The sequence below is a fragment of the Rhinolophus hipposideros genome (genome assembly GCF_964194185.1).
Source record: "Rhinolophus hipposideros genome assembly, chromosome: 4".
Taxonomy (NCBI): Eukaryota; Metazoa; Chordata; class Mammalia; order Chiroptera; family Rhinolophidae; genus Rhinolophus; species Rhinolophus hipposideros.
In genome coordinates this window covers 65,219,399-65,246,353 of record NC_138050.1, presented here as the reverse complement: position 1 = coordinate 65,246,353, position 26,955 = coordinate 65,219,399, and the positions used below count along the sequence as shown (strand labels likewise).

The following is a 26,955-nucleotide window of genomic DNA, read 5'->3' as shown; positions in this document are numbered from 1 at the left end:
AAAGAGTCAATGCAGCCCCAATCAAACTCCCAGCAAATTATTCTGTGGATATTGACCAACTGATTCTGAAGTTTGTATGAAAAGGCTAAAAAATCCAAAAGAGCCAAGACAATATTGAAGAACAACAAAAAAGTTAGAGGACTTACGCTACTGAACTTGTAGTCTTACTATAAAAACCTATACCAGGGGTGCCAAAAACATGTATACAAGTGGACACTTTGGCCAACGTTGCTCAAGCAGTAGTTTGCAGCAATCAGAAGTGTCTGGATGCTGATGGTAACCACTTTGAGCACCTCTTGTAATTGCAGAAGTCAAACGTGGCTTGTGTTCATCTCTTGCTATCGGTATATATTGAGTATTACAATTAATACAGTTTTCCTTTCTTAAAATGTGTATACATTTTATTGGCACCCTCTATAGTAATTAAGAAAATGTGGTATAGGCAAAAGAATAGAAAATGGAATAGAATGGAGCCCAGAAATATGGGAATTCTTTGTACTTTCCACACAATTTTTTTCCTATAAATCTAACAATGCTCTAAAAAAAGTCTACTTACTATGGAAGGCAGTATGGAGGTTCCTCAAAAAATTAAGAATAAAATTACCATATGACCCAGCAATCCCTCACCTGGGTATATAGCCAAAAAATCTGAAAACATTTATCTGTAAATGTGTATGTGCTTTGATGTTCATTGCAACTTTATTTACGGTGGCCAAGACATGGAAACCAAAGTGTGCTTTGATAGAAGATTGGATAAAGAAGTCGTGGTATATATACACAATGGGATACTACTCTGCCATAAGAAAAGATGAAATAGTGCCATTTGAGACAACATGGATGGATCTTGAGATTATGCTAAGTGAAATAAGTCAGAAAAAGTCAAGAACCATATGACTTCACTCATGTGTGGGATATAATACTGAAAGCAACAAAGGAACAAGACAAATAAAGAAAGAAACAAAAACTCATAGACACAGACAACAGTTTAGTGGTTACCAGAGGGTAAGGGCTACGGTAAGAGGCCTTACCATAGAAGAGGGTAAAGATGGTCAAATATATGGTGATAGAAGGAGAACTAGCATGGTGAACACACATGTGATATATAGATGACGTATTACAGAATTGTACACTTGAAACCTATGTAATTTTACTAACCATTGTCACCCCAATAAATTTTAATTAAAAAAAGAGTCTATTAATTAAAAAAAAGAAAGCTTCCCTGTTACTTCCAAAATCCTTTTCCTTGGAATCCATTACTTAAACAACCTGGTTTGCCTTCTTATCTCAGCCACTTTCTCTCATGGTCATGTCCTAGCCAGGTACTCTGTAATTTCAATTTCATGCTCCCACTCTCTGACAACCTCTTAATTTTCAACTTACTCCATCAAGTACATAGATATTAATAACCTCTGACCCCCACTGGGAGTCCTATCAACTGATCCTACCTCTATTTCATTGTCCCTCAGCCTTTGATGTCTTCACGCCCTTCCACACATAGCTTAATTTCCATGGTTAATCATTACAGTTCAGCCCTTGACTATCCTTTCAATTGTCTTACCCTTGTCTCACTTGGCAAAATTGTGCTCACATGAATCTTAAGGGGATCTTAATGCTGTCTGACAATTATACACATGTCTATTCATGCACAAGTCTTTGTGTAGACATAATGTTTTCATTTCTCTTGGGTAAATACCTCGAAGTGGAAAGACGGGTCATATAGCAAGTGCAAATTTAAATTTATAAGAAATCGCAAAACTGTTTTCTAAAATGGCCCTACCATTTTGTATTCTCATCAGCAATGTATGCGAGTTCTAGCCACTGGACATCCTTGTCACCCCTTTAATTTAATGGGTGTGTAGAATTACTCATTGTAGTTTTAATTAGTGGTGTATGAAGGAAAAAAAGTATCTGTTAGGTAAAACTAAATGTAAGGCAGTAGCCAGATAGGGCACAGGAGGAAGGGGAGTTGGTTTTACAGATCACAGAGACGTGTCTAAATGATGATGGAAGTGAGCAAGAACAAGAAGGGTAAGTAAGTGACACAGGGCATATAGTGGGAAGAACAGGTTTAGGATGGAAAAGTGAAGATAAAATACTGTTAGTTTAGAAAAATGTTGAGCTGAAAGTGAACAAATTGTATGTAAGTCGAGATATCCAATAAAAAGTTCTGTAAAGACAAGAGACTGAAAACATGAAATTTTGAAATTTACAAGGAGGGAGTTGGAGCAGTCTATAACTATATATGACAATTTTTCCCTGACCACTGGACTTACCTGGTCTAGGTTTGAAAGACTGTTTGGATCTTGACTGAGAGTTTGGTACTGGCCCCGGAGCCTGTCACCTGCTGCAATTCTCCTGAACTTCCTGAGATCCACTACGTATAAGGCACTGCAAAAAATGAACACTCCTTCATAGCCTATGGCATTTATATAGTTTTGTTTTCTCCCAGCGATTGTTTACAGTAATGGTATGAACTTTAGATATCCTTGGATTTAATAATAATGAATCCTTTCATAAATTTACTCCCAATGTTTAATACTGTTTCCAAGGAGTTTGAAGTTTGTTAATTTACTGTTAGGATCCAGATCCTCTTAGGGTCACCTTCAATTTTTCCAACATCTCATGAAACTAAATAGCCCTACAAAACAATAACAGTTTTGAAGACAGTATCTTCATTTTGTTATTTGACAAACCAAATTTAAACCTTCTGTAGTTTTTACTTGAGTATATTACTTGAGCAGTATCACTTGGGTTTAATTCCTGGCTCAGCTATGTACTAACAGCGTAAGCCTGGTCATGTTTTGTAAATACTGTATGCCTCAGTTTCCACAACTGTAAACTGGGATAATAACATCATCTCAAAAAGTTATTAGAGACTTTATGAGTTACTACATGTAAAATCTTATAAGAGTGTAACAGCATATGTAATTGGTTGCCATTATTGTATAATTTCTAAGAGAACTGAGTATCGTGATTTACTTATAAGTTACTTATTTATTAAAAGTTACTTATTTATTAAAAGGTAAGAGTATGAATTTTCTTACCTGATATGGTATTTCCTTTTTAAAAGATGCGATGCCCAATATCCTGTTTTCCAGAAGCGGTAGCCATCCATTTCAGTGCGACTATCACAGAACGGAGTATACCCATAAGGAGCTCCATCCAGATCGAAATCTCGAAGTTCTTTCAGGTCATGTCTCACAACCTAAATAATTAAAATAGTTTCTCTGATGAAGACTATAAAACAACAGAAACCCTTTGTATGTGAATCTCAAATCATCATTACCTTACTGTAGAAATATATAGCACAGCATTCTCCTCATAGTTCTTCCATGTAACATGAGTTTACTAAGTTTCTATTTTTTCTCTTGTCCTTACAGATTGAAAGAAACTTAAAATTTATATACCTAGTCTATATGAGAGAGGTCTTACACATTAATAAGAATCGTTTATTTTAAACAAAATGTTTTTTGGGAAGGAATTAAATATTACACAAGTGCACAGCTCTAAGTTTCTCAGGGTATGGATTAATAATTTAAAATCATTTTTATGACAGATCTCCATTATTGTATTTTGGTGAGTATTAGTTTTAATCATAAAGAAAAATCTGGTTATCCTCAATATCTTTAACAAAATAATGTTAGTATGTTTCATTTTTTAATATATCTAGTCTGCTGGGAAAATATTACTTACTGTATATGTTGGGGGAAGGTAAAAGTAATAAAATTTGTATTAAACAGTATGTTTAGAAATGCTTATTTCATCACCTACATTTGCCTGTTTTCTTAGTTTTTAATTGTAATGATTCATATTTATCAATTTGGAAAAACAATACACAAAGTTTATGAGTAAAATTTAATATAGGATTTGAAAATATACTTTTTGTCCTAAATATAAATACTAATTTGTGCATTTAATTTATATAACTGTAATATTTACATTATTGTTCTTAGAGATTCTGTGTATTTTAAAAATATTTTTTGCCATTAATGATTACAAATGCATACAAGGAGGTAAGGGGAAAAGTCATAACAGTTTTTAGATATAGTACATATTTTGAAAGCTGAGAACTGTGATGGTTTCTTGGGCCAAATCTGGGACATTTTTCCCCTTCAGTGGTAGAATGATGAGGATTCAGTTCTTGGCTAAACGCCAAAGAATGCCGTTGAAGGTGGAAGAATGAGAAGAGAGTTGTATGTAATTGCTAACTTGTCCAGCAAGAAGAAATAGCGCATTTTAAACAAGTATCAGTTATTATTCATAGGAAGTCACATGACTAATTTTATTATGACTAATGTATTTGTTTTATGTTTAATGACCAAAATTAAAAAACACGACCACTTCAGAGAGAAAACTGTCATGTCCTAAATAAAAAACGGCATTTCTTATAGTATCTTTGACTTTCCCCTGGAATTCTAAATGTCTTCTAAAAAGCTACTTTGCTTATATGTCACAATCAGGCCGTATGTCCATGTAGCATGGCATCACAGATAATAATAAACAGGAGCAACATAAGCAACATAGAGTCCCTACAGTCAGAGAGAAATGTAAACAAAGTTTAAGTACTACTGAAAACAACAGTTACTCTCATTACCTGATCAGCATCAACAAAAATGATTTTGTCTACTGCTAGAGGAAAAAGGACGTCAAGGAAAAGAATTTTGTAACCCCAAATAATCCTTTGTTTCTCAGTCTGTTGATGAAGCCAGCGGGGCCACCTGTACTGGACTAGTTCATATTGGAATCCATATTCCTTAGCCATGTGGGGAATCACCTCCTGAAAACACACACACACACACACACAAATCTATGAATGTGTCTAAGGAGAGAAAGCAGTTTTGGTTTTAGAGAAAGTATTACCATTTTAAAAGGTAGAGTTTACTACATACGATTACAAACGAATTGGTAAAGGTCTAAATACTATTTCTACAGCCTGTACCTATTTACGAAAAAGCTGGTGCATATAAAAATACAAGTACACATAAAATTATATAATTAAATGACATAATACATAGGTACACTACATTAACTAGCAAGCTCATTAACTAAGATACATGTTCCCCTGTTTTTACTACTAACATTTGACTTGAGAACACCGACTACAGAAGGAAACGCCTCTGCATCTCGGAACACCAGTGCATCAAACAGTTTATAGCAACAGGTTGGTTTGTCAGAGAGATATAATGATGAGGACGTACAAAAAACACAAAATGAGCTTTAAATGGATAGATTCTGCACATGAGTTTCATGTTTGAGATTTATGACTATTTAATTCAAGGATTAAAAATACAACGTAGTTATAGTGGTCTGAATATTTCATTTAATTTAATGTCTTATAAGGTTAGAGTATCTTATTCTATTTAAACTACAGCAGTTAATGAAATACACTGTTGGTTAAGTTTGGCTTAAGAGCCCCCAAATTGAGGATAAAAGAGTGTGTGTCGGGGGGAAAGCTGGGTTAGCAAATATACAATTTGCATTTATTTCAATTCTCATCTGTAGCTAGTTGCTGGGTACACTTAGTTTAATTTTCTCCCTCCTTCTGTAAGAACAGTATAGATTTAAATTATGTTCTTTGCTGTGAGCACCAGGTTTATCTGTGAATTGAAATGTTGAAATTATGTTTAGACCAGTTTCTGGGAATCACTGCTTTAATTTCAAAATTTTAAAAAAATTAGAAAAACTTTTTTTATTCAGCAAATATATATTAAAAAGTATTCAATGAACACGCACTATGTGTCAGGCACTATTCTAGCCCATAGGGATACAATAATAAACAAAACAGATACAAATAATGGCCCTCAGGAGCTTACATTTTAGAGATGGTAGGAAGAAAATAAACGAAATTAGTAATTTACCTATAGAAGATAGTAAGATGGAGAAAAATACAAGGGAAAGGGAAGTAGAGTGACATATTAGAAGGGATTGTAATTTTACATAGTGTGGTCAGGAAAGAATTACTCCCTAAGTAGATATAATTAGCAAAGATTTAAAGGAAGAGAGGAGGTACGTTTTTAAAAATTGGACGGAAAGGATCGAGGCATTAGTAATTTCTGTTTCTGGATCTGGCTGCTGAATGCACAAATACAGACATAGGTGTTTCGAGTTTGTAAAAGTTCACCAAAGAAGCACACATGATTTATATACACATGATATTTCCCTGAGAACTTGTAAAAGATAAAAATGTTGAGGGAAAGGAACAAAATTACAAAAAGAGGGAAAATATTACTTCAGATATGGTATTACTTCTGGCCATGGAATGAATGAAGCAAAACTTTTATCCAGATGTAGCACTGTATTTCTACTGAATGATGTTTCGTGCTAAGAGACTTTAGATTTTATTACCTCAGTTTACATTGTGTTCAACCCCCCTTTACAGGGACTGTCTAGTAGAATAACGTTAAATATTTATTACCATGCCAGTATGACTTCTTGTTTACATTTATGGGTTCTTCTTCAGTTTTCTGTCTCAGGCCAAACGAGCACAGGAGGCAGTGCTCTTGGCCGTGGCAGGCAGGCAGAAGAGCTACCACAAGGGCCGAGCACTGGGCCCGAACGCTGTGTTCCTAATTAGCTGTTTGCTCTTAGGTCTCTATTCTAAAGGACAGATCTTGCTTAAAGACAGGTTGTGTCCTGTGCCGCTGGCCCTTGGGAGGTAACTTCTGCCTTTGGAAGGTTCTGTCTAAAAAGAATATCTTTATTTACCTGGGGGCCTTGGGCCATGTCGGTCTATGTAAACAGTGTGATTTATGGTGGGGACCTTGGGCCACAAGTATCAGCTCAACCTCTAGAGGGACTGAGACTAAGGTCGGCCGTGGTGGCCGTTGGGTGGGACCACATGGCCAACCCCAGTAAGAACACTGGACACCAAGGTCTGAGTGACCTTCCTTATCGGGAATACTCCATGTGTACTGTCATACGTCTTTGCTGAGAAATAGCTCTCTTCACATGACTCCATTGGGAGAGGAAAAGTGGAAGCTCTGAGTCTGGTCTCTCACAGACGCTGCTGTATGCATTGCTTTGCTTTGCTGATTTTAATTTGTATCCTTTTGCTGTAATAAACTGTAGCTGTGAGTATAATTGCTTTTCTGAATTCTGTGAGTTCATCTAATGAATTATTGGACATAAGCTTGGTCTTGAATACCCCCTATCTGTATGGCCAGTTATGTAATTTCTGAGTCTTGGTTTTCTGGCAATAGGTCTTTATGAAACACAACTGAATAATGTAAGTAGTTAGCAATGTGCCTGACAATATTAAGGAATAAAAGCATGGCTGGCTATTTTTATTTCTGCTTTTACCACTGGCTTTGGTCTAGAAAAAGAGGACTCCTTTGAAGTGCTGTTAAATGAAACCCTAGTTTTCATGGGATCTGATTAATTTGTAGTGAGAATTGGAAGAAACGGGCATACTTTACAGCAGGAGAGTGGGAGTGAGTAAAGGGTAACAGATGCTGGCCATCTGAAAGCTTCTAAATATGTCTCAGCCGTCTAACTATAGTGCTCATACCACCACAGTAATCGCTGCACTGCACAGAGATACAAGCTTATTGTTCTTGTTCCTTATCAAAATGTTTTCTATGGTACAGTATTTATATTTTCTTGATACTATCATTCCTGCCTATCCTTGTAAAAATAATCTAATTCTTTGGACAATCTAATAATCTAATTCTTTGGACATATTTTTCATTGTCAAATTTATATTTAATTATTAACTACCATGAAAAACCACTAATCCTTTTAATTTTGCGTTTACTTAAAAATAAACCATCTCCTGCGGTCCTTTTTTAACACTTCTTTAAATAAAAACTGCATATAGTTTTACCTGAGCTAGATAAAAAATACTGAATACCAAAATAGATTAAAATTAGTAAAACTGATTAAATATAGTTTTAAAACGAATTAAAAATAGTAATTTGAATAAATATACATTTCAAGACTCATTTGGAAAAAAGCTGTATGAACTGACAATGATATAAAGAACTCACTATTCAAACATTAACAATTCTATAATAAAAAGATTAATGTACTTACTTTAAATGTTGGCGAGAGATAATTTTTTAGGAACCAGAATTTCACTGGTGTTTTAGTGTTACGTAAAACAGAGAGCATCATGATTCTGTATAAAAGAATATTAAATTCAGAAAGTTAACATTAATAGGAGTTCATCCTACTTTTCATAAAGCTTTTATATTTATAGGTGTTAGAAGTTTTTCACTATGAATTATGGAGAAATACATTAAAGGACCTTCAAATATTATGGTTGCTCACCAAGTATGTAATGTTTAAGAATATATATTTACAGACAGTCCTCAACATATGATGGTTTGACTTATGAATTTCTGACTTTACAATGGTGTGAAAGCAATGTGTATTCAGTAGAAACCATACTTTGAATTTTGATCTTCTCTTGGGCTAGTGATGAGTGGTTTGATACTTTGTTGGGATGCCGGACAATGGTGCAACATGATTTGGCCCAACTATAGGATAATGTCAGTGTTCTCAGTACATTTAACATAGGCTGGGATAAGCTATGCTATTCAGTAGGTTAGGTGTTTTAAATGCATTTTTGACTTACAGTATTTTCAGCTTACGATGAGTTTATTGAGACGTAAGCCCATCATAAGTCAAGGAGCATCTGTATTTATATACCTGATATAGACTAAATTGATTGCTTTTTGTTTTTTTACAGCTGACAAAGAAAGACGCTAGTCTGAAATCGTCTTGATGAGTTGAACTACAATCTAATATTGGCTTGTGTACTGTGTCATTAAGAGCAGGTGTGAAAAACTTGAAGAGTTGAATGGTCTGTATATATTGATAAATTCACTGGACAGGTCACTTGATTTGCTATTCTAGACTTCTGATTGGAGAAGATACAGATGTATCTAAAGTTCCATTTTAAAATGTCAACACATATTCAAACATTTTTGAGGCATTCTCTGTGATCCTTCTAAGTAAACAGTTAAAAAATAGCTTTTTGTAGTTTGTAAATATGCTTTTGTTCTCTCATTGCTCCCTCCTCCTTTTTTATTAAACAAGACATTTGTTCATTGGGAAAATAAAATTTATAATATATACTTCTTCTTACATATCATGTTGTTACAAAATATGGCTATTTTCTAGCCCAAAAGAACATCAATATTCCAAATCAATCAAACTCATGAAATTTCACTCTATTTAAAAAATGTACTTCCCTCATTATTTTAGGTTTAAAAAAAAGCAAGATGCAGAATAGTATATATACTTTTTGTAACTAATTGGGTAAAAAGAAGTTAAAAAACAAAAATATGTATTTGTTTGTCTATACATATTTTTGGCAGGATATGAAAATAATATTGGTTTCCTATGGGAAAGGGAACTGGGTATCAAGAAAACTAGAGGTGGAAGATTTTTTCTTTTCATTGCATATTCTTTTACTTTTTTGAACTTTAAAAATTCTTTTTCAACCATGTAAATGTATTACTTTCAAAACATTAGATGAAAAATATTCATACCTTAAAAAACGTTCATATAAATGGCCAGAAGCAACTGAAAAAATGTTCAGAATGTCTGTTTCCTTGTCTTTTTCTTTATGCAAACTTCTTGTGAAACTAGGAATAAAAAAATAGTGACTGACAATTTCTAAATATACATCTGCAAACTTTATATACCAAAATAAAATGCTAAATTTGATAAGCAATAAAAACAGGAATGCCTTTCAAAATGAAATTACACTGTAAACAAGCTCTTCTAACAATTAGGAATTATTAATATTAAAGCATGACAATATAAATTTTATGGTTTAAGAAAATTTGTAACATAGAATGCAATTCTATTGTCTCTAAGTTAATGAGGTAATATCTTTGAATCTTTGTGAGTTACAAATGTTGTTTTGAGAAGAAAAATGAGTTATGGCATGCCACGGCCATATAATCTAATGTATTGTGACTTTAAACAGGCTGGTAATGAGGGAAGAAACAGAATGTACAAGCGTGTAACTCTAGCACAGCAAGAGTATTCCTATGTGGTAATAGGGTTGATCCTTGAGTGCTGGTGACATGGCCTCCCAAGGATAAATATTATAAATGGTGCCTACAATGTAAAGCTCCTCTGGCCAGTTTTGTCTCCACTCCATGCAGGCTACAGAGATTCTGTATTTGGGGTACGCCTCCCCAAGGAACAAGGGAGCACTAGAGAGCTATGTCTACTCACTGATTTACATCACAGTAGCTGCATGTGGGCCCAGTTATCATTTTCATCACTTTTTGGACCCAAACCAGCATTTTATATGCCCCATCTCGTATACAAAAGTGACTGAATCTTTTATTTGGGGTATTCATAATGTATAATTTCTTCCTTTTCCTGTTTAAAATTTTGATTTAATTAAAAATATCTTTTTTTATATTGCAGATATTTAGAATGACTATAATGTGGAAAATAACAATTTTCAATCATCATGGAATATATATTTTGCCAAAAGGAATTGTTACGATGGAAGCATTTTTCAAATCTTTTCTTATTGTAATCTCCCAAATAAGAAAAACACAAGTTGACTCAGTAGGAAAAAAAAATCACTCCAACTTAAGATAAAACTAAGATAAAATGTGAAAGCATTATAATATACACAATACTTATGTATCTGGAGGAGTTACCATCTCTCAAAGTACAGCAAGTGGCTGTGCCTTAGCTTAATGCTTATATTTATTCATTCTTATCACTACCTTCTGGTTTTAATGAAAGCTTATGAACAGATCCTCTTTAAAATGCTTAGATTCTGTTTTATTATCCCCTGACTATTATTCAAATTATCTCCAAATGAGTGGATCTGAGCCCCTCTCTATCAGCAACTAGTTCAATGAACATGCTGGGACAGTAAGATGATTCTTTTTATCAAACAAGGAGTCAACTATCAAAAAAATAGGCCTACACTGGGCAAAATGCAAAATGATTGGAGTGTTTCTGACTGGTATAACAAAATCTGCTTAGGCTGTTGTATCTATTTGACCCCAAATTTCTATTTCTTAGTCCTGATCAAAATGATCATTGGTTCTCCACCACAATCAAATTAAGTTCGAAGTTCTAAAATGGACTCTCAAAGTTCTGTACAATACGGTTGTACAGCAGACAGCTTTTGTTTTTGTCTGCCTAACAGCCTTTACACTTCAATAACAATCACATGGTATTTTCATGGGGGAGGCATTCCTCCTCCAATTTCATTCTATGAGGTTTAAGTGGGACAGGCCTTCTCATTGGTTCTAGAGATAGGAGTATGACCCAAGCGTGGTCAGTCACAGTGAGCAGTGCAGTTTGGGATATGTGCCTATAGCTGGACCAGTGCGTCAGCCTTGCATCTTTTGCTGGTACTTCTTAGAAAGAGGCAATCTCTTCCTACTGCAGATGGCACACTTTTCCTTGTAAAAATTTATGTGAAAATGAAGGAGGCACAGATGGAGTTTCCAGAGCTGAAGGCCCAAAGCCAGCTCTACTCCTGCACTCCATTGATATGTGAGCCAATATATTCCTTTCCTGATTAATACAGGTTCCAATCTAACTTACAGATTCCTAATGATATTCAATGTCCCAGCTAACTTGGGCTATTTTCTGTTCCTCAAGGAACATACCCAATCTTTTTGACTTCATGTAACCAGGTACCTTCATTCCATCAGCAAATTCTGAAATCCTGTCCATCTTTTAGAACACATCTTAGCCACACACTTCTCCAAGGAGTCTTTTCTCAGGTTTCTCCTAACTGAATATAGCCTTTTTCTTCCTTGGTTTGTTTAAGCACTTTATTTTCAGTTGTCTTACAGCTACAGTTTCCTATCTTGTATCTTAACATTTTTGTATCTCTCATCTCTCTTAGAGAAGAAGATCCATGCTTTACTTAAACATTTGCCATTTGCAGGGCTTCCACGTGCTAGACTCCAGATGGGTCTATAGTTATGTGTCAGAATATTCATTAGTAATTACCTTTTAATGGAATCCCACAGTCCTTTGTTTCCACCTTTGTCGTTAAGGCTATCTTCTTTAATTTTGTCTGGCCTTTTCTGTACCTAGATAGCATGGTAAAAAAAAAATTTAGAATTTTGCGTCTTTAAATATTATACTGAGGTTTAGAAAGTGAAACGTATTGGGCAAGGTGACCCTTGCAAATCTAAGACAGTTGCAGTAAATGCAGGCAGGCAATATCTTAGTACAACATTATAGACACAATGTGGTTCCCACCCCTTGTTTTCAGTTCTTTTGGTGGTTACCTTGTGCTTATTCTTGTATGTACTGATTTATCAACTTTAGACATATCGACCAGTGCATCTGGATTCATAGGGTTTAGACATTATTCATTCTTTATGATGACAGATGAGTAGCTCACCTATATCACCCCTTCCTCCCTCTTTTTGTCTGGAAGTTTTAGTAATACCTTTATCATTAGTTCTTCTACCAAGTATTTTTGTAACTTTAAATGATATTAAAATCTCTATTTTCTATTCCAACAACTTCAACAGTTTTTCTTGTATACCCTCTTTATAAGGATACGAATATCTCTATCTTTTCCCTCTACCACTCAACTTATAATAGCTAAACCTTTACTTTAGCGTTGTAAATATAGGTAATATTTACACTTAGTTTGGTAAACATAATTATATCTTTTGCACTTTGCTATGTTTATTCTACAACTTGAAAATCAGTAAATGGTGCTTATTGTGACAATAAAAATACTATTCATTAAAGAGTCTGAAAGGTTACTACAATTGTATTTCGTCTCTACAGTTACAATAACATGACCATTATGCCATTTAAAGATTCTTGCTAGTTCAAATGGATTCTGCTTTCTTATATTCCACCAGTAGGTAAGTATTTTTTCTAATATTTATTTTTTCTTGTGGTGAGATATAGATCCTCTTTACCACATACCTAAATTTTCTAGTTTCTAATTCATGTTACTTAATTGTCTGAAGTTCCTGTCTTCTTGAAAACATTTTTCTTGAAGCTTAACAATTAACTGCCTGTTTATTTCTAGGCCACATTAATGTCACCATTTCTTGAAATACCTATTTTCCTCTTTCTTGGTCTTTATCTTCATTGTGTTGACAAATACCTTCAAGAAGAGGTGTGAAAAATAATTTTTCTAAATCTTCACATTTCAGAAAATAACTTTATTTTGCCTTCATATTTGATTAAAAATTTGGCCAAAGAATCCTAGGTTCAAAATAATTTTCCTCAAAACATTTAAAGCTTTGTTTTGCTGACTTGTAACATCCATTTTGAAAATGAAGTATCTGATGCTAGTGTTAATATCATTCTGTTGCAGAGATCTGACTTTTCTTCTGAATAGTTAGAATCTTATTTGGGCCGTTTTTTACTCATTCTACTTTGTGTACCCTCTGACACGAACATTTGTATCTCTAACTGTGGTATGCTTTCCCTCCTCCATTTTCTTTGTTTCTTCTTTCTAGAATTTCTATTAGTGGGCTACTGAAGGTCATGGGCTAATCCTCTATGCTGCTTTTTTTTTTAACCTTCCTTTTTTCTGTCTTTTTGTGTAATTCTGAAAGATGAGTGTTGAGGAGGTAAAACTGGGTTACCAAAAACAACTGAAGGACCTAGGTGGCTGGCCTGTAGAATGGTAGACCCTCAAAGATTTGATGGTCATAGCGAAAGAAATCTGCTCTATACGATGGATCAACAGGTCAACTTAGAATGAAGTCAGAACACAGAGTGCAAAAATTCAGCTCAAGAAAAACAAAATTTAATCAAAGCAATTTTCAATGGTCATAATGACTGAAAGATGGAATCACCCCCAAATGGTATTACTCTTCTGTTTGCAGGTCTAGGATAAAACTAGCTGAGATGCTGGTCCTAAAGGGCTTGAGCTCACTTAATATCTTAAGCAGCTGGTCTGGGTCTTCTGGGGTTTGCCATCTGGTATGGCCAGAAGGAAATGTATTCAAGGAGAGAGTGTAAGTTCTTACTGAGAAAGGAAGTTCAGGTCATAGGAGAAACAGTATCAAAGATGAGTGTGAGCAACACGTATAACTGATCACTGGATAAAGACCAGAGGTGAATAGGAATAGGTTTTGATGTGGGGTGCAAGATAAGTTTGGTGATACAGTTAGGATCTAGGCAATATATGAGGTAAGAGCTTTTGTAGCCTACTGTTCCTGAATCTTAGAGATCTCAACCATATGGATATTTCCTATTAATTTCTACTCTACTTCATTGTAAATAGAGGACATAGTCTGTATGACTTCATTCTGAAATTTGTTGAAACTTGCTTTTCAACTAAATGGAAAGCTAATTTTTATCAATGTTTTCTATGTTTCAAAGACTTCATTTTGGTATTACTGGGTGTTATGTTCTATGTACGTTTGTTAGTTTAAGATTCATAATCACAATGTTCAAATCTATATCTCTCTTGATTTTTCGGTGTGCTTGTTGTATTAAGTACTAAGAGATGTGTTAATATCTCAATATGATACAGAATTGTCAGTTTCTCTTTGTAATTCTATTTCTGCCTTATATATAAAATGACCTTTTTATTATTAGTTATGTTATTTATCTTAATGTCTAGTATCTATGATATTAGTATAACTATACAAGCTTTGTTTAGGTTAGTATTGGCCTAGTATACTTTTGCCACAAATATATTTTATTTTCATCCTCACCTAGAAGCTGTATTCTTATGTATTACGCGTACTTTCTGCAAACAACATATAGTTGGGATTTTATAAAATGCAGTTTGACAATCTTTGTCTTGTTACATTTAGTCCATTTATGTTTAATATTATTGAGTTAAATTCTATATTTCATGCTTCTATGTCCTCTATGTTCTGCTTTATTTCTTCTCCATTTATTTCTTAGTCCATTTATATCGATTTGCTTTATTCTATTTTTCCTCTTACTATGACATTGTGCCTTGTTTCTACTCTTTTAGTGGTTATCTTAAGATATCAAAATAATCGTATTTGCCTTAAAGTCTACAAGTAATCATTACCCTTACTCTGGTCAATACAAGCACTTTATATGTTATTGCATACAACTCTAGTATAGCTTAAATATTATTATGTCTTTTTAATTCTAAAGATTTAAAAAATCCTTATAAGACATTACTATTGTTTTATATATTTATTGTTCAGAAATTCACCCACATATTTATTATTTTCTTTTCTCTTCATTTTTTTTCAAACTCAGATCTATCTATGACTATTTTTTTTTCCTGCCCGAAGGACACCTTTTAGAATTTCTTTTAGTATGAGTGTACTCGTGGCAAACTCAGTTTTTAATTTGTCTGAAAATGCCTTGTTTTATGTTTCCTCTTGAAAGATACCTTTTCAGGGTGAATTATTCTAGGTTGGCACTCCTTTTTCCATTCAGTGCTTTTAAATATAATTCCAGTATCTTCTTGCTTTCATCGTTACTGCTGAGAATTCAACTGTCAAAGTATAGCTGTTTGAAAGTAATTTTTCTTTTTTCTTCTGGTTACTCTCAAGATCTCAAGACCCTGTCTGGTTTTATGCAGTTTTATCATTAAGAGTCTAGGTGTGGATTTCCTTTTAATTATCTTGCTTTGGAACCACTGGACTTCTTGAATATGCAAATTAGTATCTTTCCTCAATTCATGAAAATTCTCAGCTATCATGGCTTCAAATATTACCTGTACCTCATTCTTTCTTATTCTTCTAAAACTCCATTTAAACTGATTTTATTTATTCAACACTGATAATGCAGTTTGCAAAGCTAAACTATCTTATTCTTGTGTAGCAGACATATAAAGTAGGTTCTATTATTAATCACATTTCATGGATGAGGAAAATGAGACAGAAAGAGATTAAGCAATCTATCCAAGGTCACACAGCTAGTGAGTAATAGAGCCAGGTTTAAACGCAATACTGGTTTCTCAGATTTCTCACTCCATTCTCTATGGCTTTTATACTCTCTGTTGTATTTTTCTCTTTTTAAATGTCTCTTTTGCATCTGGGATACTTAATGCTCTCTTCAGGCATGTTAAAGTCATCCACTGAATTCTAAATTTTGGTTACTGTATTGCTCAGTTTTAGAATCTACTTTAAAAAAAAAAAGGATATGGGCTTTTTATAGTTTCCTGTTCCCTGGAATTGTTTTCAAGCTTGTCTTTTATTTCTTTAAACACTGTAAGCATAGTTGTTTCACAGTCTATGTCAATAATTCTAACATATGGAGTGTTTGTGTTTCTATTGTTGTCTCTACTGGTTTACATTGTGTATTTGATATATGAGTAATCTTAGTCCAGAGATATATGGATGTTTCTGCCAGACGCCTGTAAAACCTGATCATTCTGGAACTATTTTAGTGCAAATTCAAGGCTCAGGGTTCCCTGGACTCCTTAGATGATAGAAATTTGTGCTAAAAGACTGTGTGGGAAAATTTACTATGGTTCATCCTTATCCTGAAGCTAGAGCCAGCTTATTGTAGAGAGGGTATTCCAGAGTTTTTACTTTCGGTCCCTAGCACCCTGAAAGTTAAATCAAAATGACAGTTCAAGTGTACCAGGATGTGCAAATGTTCTCAGGGCAACAGCAGCTTTGCCAGGGCAAGAGATGCTTCTGTGCTTGCTTACTTCACTAAGGTTCTGATTTTCCCTTTAATTTTGGATTGCATTTCCTTATTCTCCTTATTATTTCATTAATGTCAGCTCCTCATTGCTTTTAAAATTAAAAAAAAAATTTTTACCCAACACTAACTAGTTTTAAGTAGATGGGTTGGTCCAAAAGAACCAAACCTGACATCATTAAAAACTCCTTCTCTCTTTTTTTTAAAGAACCACTTTTTCTTTTCAGGGCTAGCTTTTCAACCTGTGTTCCTGATATCATCTCCAGAGTCGACCTTGTAACATTATCTGGCTATAGATACAGAAGATAGAGTAGACACATCCTAACTGAAAAGACAAAAAAAATTCTTTTTTCTTTTTTCAAGCTTTCTGCTTTCCCTCCATGAACCTAACCCCCCTTTTATTGCCAGAGCTCCAATATGACATTGCAGGTAGTAAAATTATAAAATTAGTTGTAAAATAAAAATTAATTTAAAAAGTAATTCTAAATATTAAGAATAAAGACAACAAATAGCTTCTGCCTCACGTACTTGCACTTCCAGTATTTTGCTTTTGAAGCTGTTTAACACAACAATGACATTTCCAAGTTCTGGCTCAGAGTCAGTTCCTTCATGCCTAAAAGGAGAAAAACGAGTAAAGATCTATAATCAGGTCAAGAAAAGACAGACAATTATGTTGGCACACATAATAAATTCATTTTGCAATAAGTGTAAGTATACGATTCCTTGTGTATATGTCGTATGTGCTATTTCTGTAGTCAATTAAGATATGCTATATAGTATACTATAATTGTCATAATTGTCCAATAAATTTTAACTTAAATTACAATTATACAAAAGTAATTCAGTAAATTTGGTATTGCCTAATCACTCGGAAATCTCAAATTATTGCTTACCTTTGCTGTTGTATACCAAGATCATCACAAAAATAAAATCTTTCATCTCTGTGATATTTGCAATGATAATTAAAATATGAAACATTTTCTACACTTTAAGTTGCTTATATATCATAATCAAAGGAATTCTACACTGTCCAACAACTCTTCGGTATCTACCAGCCATTTACAAATAGTAAAATTTGAAGTGTATTATTAAACTCCTATGACTAAAAATGTGTCTGTGATGTCCCTCTAATCACTCGAATGTTTCTATTTTATATTACATGTAGTACATTTCATTGTCTAGTTTTCAAAACTGCATAGTCAAATATGACAGTTTGCTCAGTAATGCATTCTTTTTTGATATTACTATGTACTGAAAAATGTTACTGTAAAAAACACTTACAGTAAAATTGAATTTTGTCAAAGATGGATAGCAATCCGATGTCAAATCAGTAGATACTTTAAGTTCAATCAGATTTATTACTCTTGAACATTTTTCTAAAAGAAAAACCTGGGGATTCTAGCTCTATGTTGACTAACACATGCCTTTCACTCCGTCTTACTCCCAATTCCCCAGCGGAGGTGGCGAAACCAAAGGAGAAGGCACAGCCCCGCCCAACAATTACCACTAGAAAATAGAAAGTGTTCCACCTTATGTAGCAGAAATGCCAAACCTCTTAAAAACTTTCAAGAGCTTCTAGTCCCAAATATTGTTCCAGGGCATCAGCAACTTTTCTCCACGGACCCCACCACCCACGGAGACCAGGGTAGAGCCAGGAAGCACAACATGGCGGCGAGACCTATACAAGATCTAAATCAGGGGTGTCCAAACTTTTTTCAACGTTTTCACCAAGGGCCATATGCGGTAAAATACACAAACAGCTGGGCTACTCACTCCAGATGAAGTACGTGTTGCCTCACCTGGTTTATTTAAGTAAACTAAATATATTTTTGGAATTTGCTGCGGGCCAATTAACGATGGATTGCAGGCCGCAGTTTGGACACCCCTGATCTAAAGCTACCTCCCTCAATGCAACCAAGTGGCAGAGGTAGTGGTGATGAAGACTCCTGCACTGCTTCAGGCAGTTTTTCAAGCTTTTCATAGATGTTAACTTGTTTAATATGCACAACCATCATTTGAGGAGTGCAGTTTTTATCATAGATCCAAACAACTAGGGCAGTTTGGCTCTCACCACTGCACTATTAGACCGTCATAAGCAATGCCAGACAACTGAAAATCACTGGGTATGTGAGCAGCTTAAATGAAGGGAACAACCTACGGAGTCAGACTTCATTGATACGGAATCAATGCAGGAAAAGAGGGGAGCATTCAAATAATTTATATCATCACTGAATATAAATGAGAATATTGTATCTCAGTAAAGGCCAATTAACTTTAAAATGAAAGGATTCACTACATGTCAGGAAGCATTTAAAAATATACATATACTTTCCCTGGAATTCTAAATAGAAGTATCATTTGAATTTTTGTAGAGGTAAAGATGAAGACTTGTTTCAAGTATTCCAAGGAAAATTAAAATGCTATTATTAATATTTATGAAAAGCAAAAAATGTTTTGGGCCTTAGGATCAAGAGTATATCACTAATATTTCTGGGAAACACATTTTGTAGAAATGTAGTGCATATTAGAATGTGGCAGGCAACATCCATTCCACTTTTAGCATACACTGTATAAGTTAGAAAGTTAAAAATGTTTTTGTTGTTATTGTTCCTAGATTCTTTTGTTGCTATCAGTCTGGATTGGATTCTACTAAACAGATAGATTACAAGTGCATGTGATTTGGAATTTAGACGTGAGGTGATGCTTGGCTAGTTTCTTTCCGCAAGCAAGTCATGGAGACAGAGAGGTTTTCTACATGAGTGTTTCAGAGTGCAATCTCTTCGCTTTCTGGGGACTGAGAGGCAGTTGATATGCTAGTTAGCAGCAATTAGGTGCTTTCTCACTTCTCTAATCATGGGAGAGGTAGCAGCTCTTTCTGATTGGCCAGCTCCGTGGCTGTGTTCTGTTATCCATTCCTGGAAGCTAGTCATCCTGGAAAGCTGGCTTCTCCAATCTTTCCTACGACAGTCAAGAATCCATTTCCCTGAGTTAAATCCCTCTCTGAGAGGTGTTGCCAGGCTGTGAGTCTCCACCTACACCCTGGGGGGAATACTACCTTCTAATCTTAAACTCAGTAAGGTAACTGCTTTAAAAGGAAAGCACTTTGCAAGGCATTTTCTGAAGCTGGGAGACACAGAGGACTGTGTCTTGCTCATGTCTGGGAAAACTAAAGTGGACTATAGACTAGGATCTGATATTTGAGAACTGAGCTCTTATTGCTTTCTTACAGAGAGTGCTGCTGCCTTTGAGACTGGCCCGAAGGCAGTTTGCTGGGCAGGTGATGTGTAAGTACTGCCCATGGATCAGACATAGCCAAGCAGGAGAGAGACTGTTCTGTTATTACCATGATGCAGTCATGCATCCTGCCAATATGGCAACCTGGAGATAGGAGGAGACCTTAGCAAAAATAGGCTGTGGGTGTCACGTGCAATGCCTGAGACTGGGCAAGATGTTAGAGAAGCCGACAGGGATCAGGAAATCCAAGAAGAGTGGGGTGCAGCAACAGAGACCTTCTATGAGCCCACAGAAGTGCTCCACAAACAGTGAGCTATAACTACTGCCAGGATCAGAGAGGGCAAAGCTAGCTCTCAAAGGGACCAGCTCAAAGAAATGTGAAGAAAGAACAGAAATTGCTCGAAATCTCTCCTGCCTCCTGTATAAAACAGGAGAAGCAGTTCAGTCTCAAAGGTACCAAACTAAAATTATGTACAAATACTAACTTGGCAGTCTGTTTCTCTGAAGATTTCAAGGGAAAGTCTATCATAATAATTTAGTGTATTGAAAGCATATATATATATATATGTGTCAAGTATCTGATATTTTCTATAATTTAATTAGGAAAATCTGAGAAGCACCTGTCCAATTTTAATAGAACTTTGATGATTTTCTTTTCTAGAAGAGAATAATTTTGAGTATTTCTGTACTCAAGGTAAGCAGCAGTCAACATTGGTGGGTAGATGGACAGACATAAAAAGTACACATGTGAGGATTATGCCTAATAAACAAAACATCAAATTTAAACGATCAAATGATTTAGCCATGGTTTTAAAATCTGGACTTGGAAACTCATGTCAATTTACTGAAGTTTGGCTTAGCTTTTCAGCATATTTCAAAAACAGTTTTCCTAAATGTATTAGCAATTAGAATTAAATCATAAATTGGGATAAACAAATTTTACTACAAAGTAGTACCATTTATGCTTTTTCCATTCTGGATTTAATGACATATCAATCACATTTAGAGTTAAGTACATTATGACAGAGTTTATGGTTTTAATACAAATTTGAAATTATTTGTATTACTAAAAGGTGTCCAACTGTGAATGAGAAAAATTAGTTTGCCACTAATACTTTAGTAGTACTTAAAATATAACATCAGGGGCTATTTTCTCCCTAAACTATCCATTTATAGATTGTGTACAATAGCAAACAATCATAAGGATGACAAAATAGAACCTACTATAAGGTACAGTTTTACATAATATATTATACACATTATATATGATTGTACATATATCACATACTATACATATACATAATATGCAATATGTAATTGTAATGTGTCAAGAAGAAGGAATAAGTGGGGAGGAAACAGGCATTTCCTCAATATGTGAGACACTGCATTCTATGATTATCTCATTTAGTCCTTACCAAGACCCCACAAGGTAGGTAGGATTATCCCCTCTTGTCATGAGGAAATAAAGATACCAGGTGGCAACAAACAAACAAACAAACAAACAAACAAACAAACCAAAACTTATCCAAGATTATACAGGTAGCTGACGGTAGAGAAGGGATATGAATCACAGCTTATCTAATTCAAAAGTGCTTTCACTCTGCAAAAAGCACCAGTGAGACCGTAGTGGTAGATCTGGAAACATCTTAGTTCCTGGCAGTACAGTTGGCATGAGATCAAAGAGACTGGAGCAAAGCATGAGTGGCTCTTGAAATTATACCTTGAAACTACCATTTTCATAAGGCTCAATCTGAATGTCATAGTGTATTTTGCTTATTTTCTGTACCACTATAGCACTTTTTAAAAACAGTATTTATAATATATTAATAGTCATTCATTTTCTTAACTGTTTTTCTTGTTTGGATAAGTTGTGGAAAGGAAGGATCTGTGTTTTGTTCATCTATTTACTCCCATATGCCTCCCTGCGTTCACCTGCCCACCTGCCGCCTCCCCAACCCCAAGCAAACAGTGGTCTGAGTTCTGTCACTATAGTTTGTATTACCTAGTGTTTCCTAAATTATAAAAGGCAACATATAGTACATACTCTTTTTTCCCCGCCTCGCTTCTTTCCCTCAGCATAATTATTCCGAGGGTCATCTATGTCACTGTGTGTGTGAACAAATCGTCCTTCAAACTGCTGGGCAGCATCCATTGTATGGATATGCCACATTTGGATTATTCATTCATTTGTTAACATTTGGGTTGTTTCCAGTGTCTTGCAATTACAAACAAAACTGCTATGAACATTAATGTACAAGTCTTTGTATGAACATTTCTTTCCTTTTATTGTGGGTAAATATCAATGAGTGAAATGCGTGGAGCATATGGTAAGGGTGTACTTAAATTTCTAAGGACCTGACAAAGTGGTTGTACTATTCTACCTTGCCACCGATAGTGTGTGACAGTTCCTGTTGCTCCATATCCTCACCAAAACTTGGTAGTGTCGGTCTTTTTAATGTTAGTCATCCTAATCAATGAGTGGCAATATCTCATAGTGGGTGTAATGTGCATTTTCTTAATAACTAACGATGTTGAGCATCTTTTTCATGTGCTTATTTGCCATTGATACATCTGCTTAGGCGAAATGTCTATAAAGTCTCTTGTATATATTTTTTAAATAAGGTTGTTTTCTTATTGTTGAGTTTGGTAGTTCTTTATGTATCCTATATATGAATTCTTTGTTGGATGTATGTTTTGCAAAGATTTTCTCCCAGTCTGTGGCTTGTGTTTTTCTTTTATAGTCATGATGTATCCCTTTAATGTGAATATTCACACGTTTTGCAACAGAAATGATGATTGTTTAATGAAGTGCTTTTACAGATCCTGCTTGATATGTCATAACATACATGTGTACTGTATTAACTTTCTAAAATCTGTAAAAATTCTAAATTCTGAAACACACACAGCCCTACGAATTCTGGATGACAGATTTGCACCATGTTCCTGTTCCTGGAATGTTTTGTCTGTGGTACGACGAGTAGTAAGTTACTACAAGTCTTCCAAACTCTCTTGAGGTACTATCTCCTTCCTAATGTCCTAATACTGACTTAGCCCAACCCTCCTAGAACAGAATTAAGCATTCTAGGCTTTGTGTGCATAAATTATTAAGCATATTTGTTGAATTACACTATGTGCTATGCACAGTACAGGAAAAGGGGGGAAAGCTTTGAAAAAAGGTACAATAACCCCTAGCCCTATATTATCTTTGCTGAACACAGTGCATGGTGTAACAGGTACTCAAAAAATATTTACTGAAATAAATGAAAAGTGCAGATATTTATTAGGGAATATAAAGACTTTATAAGGGGTTGGTAAACTATGGCTGGAAAGTGAAATCAGGTTGGTGACTTATTTTTCTATGGCGTTGAGCTAAAAATGGTTTTTACATTTTAAAATGTTTGTTAAGAAAAAGGAATACTGATAAAGATCACATGTGCCCTCAAACATTAAGTATTTTCTATTTGGTCCTACAGAAAAAGTGTGATGATCTCGCTTTATACTGTGCTCACTGATAAGCAGGAAAATTACTGTGAAAGGAACCAATTCTTATTTATAAAAAGGAAAAATTGAACATCACCCATGGATAATGGCTTTCTTATGTAAGATGTAACACATACTCTATTCTCACTAAATAATAAATAATTAAGCTCACGTATGGAAAAGTGCATAGAAAATAATAAAGGAGATAGAATAATGAACAAGATGTGTACATTAGGCGTATCTTTTATATTTTTGAAATAAAACAAAAATTTAAAAAATGTCTTCTTTTAAATTTTTATAAGTCGTTTTCATTTTATAAGTAGTTTTTGCTTTGCAGCTATGGGACTTGTGAACATTTTAGTTGTTTTGATGATCTTGGTTGTATCACACTACAAACTTATTTACACATGAAAGTTTAAAAGTGGTTTATACAACTCACCCAACTATTTGATAAATATCTTCAGATTTTCCTTGGCGTAATTTCAGTATCCAAGCACCTGGGTTTGCTTTTAATTGAAAATATCCCTTTAAAGATGAGAAAAATATGATCAGAACTATATGACTAAAAATAGATTTAATTTTCAAGAAAGAATATACGTGAATCATCCAAGAAAGTGTTTAACTGTGGAATGAATGAATTCTAGAAATGAATTCCAACAAAGGAAGTTTTGCAATAATCTGTAAAGGCATATTCTGAAAATATGATTCCTTTCGTATTTCTGTTTTATTTAATTACCTTATTCAAGGTTTCAATTTTGGTTTTTCTGGAGTTGTTCAGCAATAGCAGGATAATGTTTTGTGTTATTATTAGGAAAACATAAGAGGATTTCACCAAAACATCTAATTTTAGTACCATTCAATTAAGTATTTATAATACTTACAAGATTGGCCATCACTATTGTATCAACTGCAACAGGTTGATTTTTTGTGCCGAGAGTAAATTGCAGACCCCGAGGAGGTTGTTCTGTCATTATGTCAAAGCAATGTCCTTCAAGTAGTAGATACTCTAGTTCATACTCTGCTGTAACAGCTCTTTCAATCTGTGGAGGAAATACGTCATTAGTAATTCTCATAATACAAATATTGTAATAACTAAATGTGATTAGTTTCATATTAGCCAATGTATTCGGGGGGTGGGGGTGGGCAACTTCAAGTCTTTCACATGAGTGAACCTAATAGTTGAATCAATTTCTTGAAGACCAAGGCTCATGATGAATTTTCTTCCCTTCTCATGACACCAGCACTAATACAACCTCATGATATATGTACCAATATCACCAGCAGAAAAGATGTCATAAAGTTGCAGCAAAGATCTCTTCAAGGCAGATTTTGATGGAAAACACCTTAAAGGCTCTGCTTCAGCTATTGCCCTAGAGCTCCCACTTCATACCTGGCAAGAAAGCCAACTTATCATCATCTACCACCTTTCCTATAATTTTAAAACATTAATGTTAATAATTGTTTTGCATTCAAAATAACATGCTCATGAAAGAAAATTTAGCAAATACAAGAAAGTAGAAAAGAGAATAGACATCACCTACAGAAGAAAAATTCATAAACACATCAGTGCATTGATTTCTATTTCTATTTATTTTTCCACACATTTTTTCCTAAGAAAATATAACCTGCTTTTTTTTTGCATTAAATATAGTTTTCTATGAACATGTCCCCGTCTCTATAAACATCTGTTAAGTGGCTGGTCATTCAAATGTTTCCAGCTTTTCCTCTATTGCAAATGATATAATAAATACTTTTAGGAATAAAGCTTTTTTTCTATTTCATATGAAAAACATTACTGAACATGAAGATAAATCAAATGTTAAGTGATTTTTACATAGTTTGGCAATTTTGTTGAGCAGATAAGACAGTGACATATCTATATCTAATTTTATTTCATGATTTGAGATTTTTGACACAGAGTATTTGAAAATACTCTCTATTTTTGACTGTAATTACGACAGAACGTAATTATAGTATTTATGCACAATGTTTCTTTTCGGAATCCAGCTCTTATAATTTTACTGTTTTTAAAAACAAGAAATAAGTGACTTCTCTGAAAACAGCATTTGTTTCAATAACTTTAGTTGGCTTCTGAACTAACTGTTGAATTACTACTATTTTGAGTGATGCCCTTCATACAGCTTATTAACCTGTGCCCACAGTCCTTATAATAAAATAGTACTTTGCCTGGATGAACAGATTTTCATCGACTAGTCTCAGAATATGAGAATATTAAAAATCAGAAATCGTAGACATCAGCTGGTTCAACTATTTCATTTTAAAGACAAGAAAACTGTATCCCAAAGTGATTATCAAGTAACCTTAACTCTTTTTCATTATGAATTAGATATTGTGGCAAAGTCCAAATATATTCACTCAGCTTGTGACTAATAGTTTCTTTATTTTATAATATATTAATGTGAAAATTTCTCTTGTCCTTATATATTCGTATAACAGACATCAATTCTGTTGACTTATTCAAACCACAACACCCAAAACAGCCAAATTGGTTTTTCAAAGTTTTTTCTAGTGAATATTTTAAATTTTTTAATAATTTCATAAAACTGATTTAAGTTAAATTAGTTCCTATTATGAAGAATATGAAAGCTAATGATCTTTTTGATGTTTTATATCTCCTTTATATTTTTATTTATCTGTTCTAAATATTAACTGTTGACCAAAGTCCTGGTAAGGAAGAATTTTTCTAGATCAAGCGTTTTTCAGGTATTTATGTAATGTCTGGGAATTAGATGTTGCAGGGGGTACTTGTGCAAGCTAATGTGTAGTGACAACTCTCTCTCACTACTAGTCTTATTTTTGCCAGAATGTACTTTTTTCCTTTACTTATTACTCCTTCTTTCTACTTTAGCAAATGTCTTTATTATTTCGTATTCTTCCAGGACAGTTGCAGGTAATATTCTGAGCACACAGTGGGAGAGAAGAGCCTCAGAGGCAGTTTGTTAACTTTCACAGCTGCGAGAATTTATAATTTCCCTGTTTATTCACATAATCTGTAGAGAGAAGAAATTATTTCTCTTTATTTTAGTCTTACTCTTTATTTAAATAGCTTCTATAAAGACACGGTTATATTTGCTATTCACAACAAATAAAGTTTACTTAATCTCCATCAATTGTTTAATAGCTGCTGAAATTTTTTACTGGCAGACTGGTCTCAAAGCCTTTTCTAGGCTGCATTAATTCTCCCACCACAAACCCTTTGCCCTTTTGGTTAGAATCTTTCCAGTTATCTTACTGATGTGCATTACTGAACTCTCTTAATGAAGAACCCAACAGACTCCTTTAAGAGACCCAACTCAATGGAGAAAACAGGATTTTTTTTTATTTATTTTTTACTTACTGCCAACTTTATTTCTCAATTTCCCCTCACGAATTTATTATTTTCTGCCTTTCTAGACTTTCCCTGTATATGAAAGATTGATTTCAGATGGTCACTGTGACAGTTTTAGGTTCTTCTCTAGGTGGGTAAAGTGGGGTTAATGGTGTGTTCCAGGGAAGTGACTTCGACTCATGAGTGGATCAGAAGAAACTTGCCTAGAAGTGAAACTTTAGGCAAAAGGTAACATGAGATGCTTGAAAAATAAATATGGTGAACAATGCTAACCAAGTTATTAAGGTAAAATGTTTATGCCTAGGTCAGGGCAATGGCTACATTTG

The 26,955-nt window shown here is 34.3% G+C and overlaps 1 protein-coding gene across 1 annotated transcript in view; it reads right to left on the bottom strand.

Moving 5' to 3' along the window:
- The window catches only part of UGGT2 (UDP-glucose glycoprotein glucosyltransferase 2), a 147,788-nt gene that overhangs the window by 10,372 nt on the left and 110,461 nt on the right, over positions 1 to 26,955 (bottom strand). The window contains exons 28-36 of the mRNA XM_081047050.1: positions 24,162 to 24,320; positions 23,720 to 23,805; positions 17,095 to 17,179; positions 11,950 to 12,032; positions 9,495 to 9,590; positions 8,032 to 8,116; positions 4,595 to 4,777; positions 3,045 to 3,205; positions 2,274 to 2,388 (exon numbers count right to left, since the gene is read on the bottom strand). Coding sequence (XP_080903176.1) covers positions 2,274 to 2,388; positions 3,045 to 3,205; positions 4,595 to 4,777; positions 8,032 to 8,116; positions 9,495 to 9,590; positions 11,950 to 12,032; positions 17,095 to 17,179; positions 23,720 to 23,805; positions 24,162 to 24,320 — 1,053 coding nt within the window. The remainder of the gene's footprint in view (positions 1 to 2,273; positions 2,389 to 3,044; positions 3,206 to 4,594; positions 4,778 to 8,031; positions 8,117 to 9,494; positions 9,591 to 11,949; positions 12,033 to 17,094; positions 17,180 to 23,719; positions 23,806 to 24,161; positions 24,321 to 26,955) is intronic.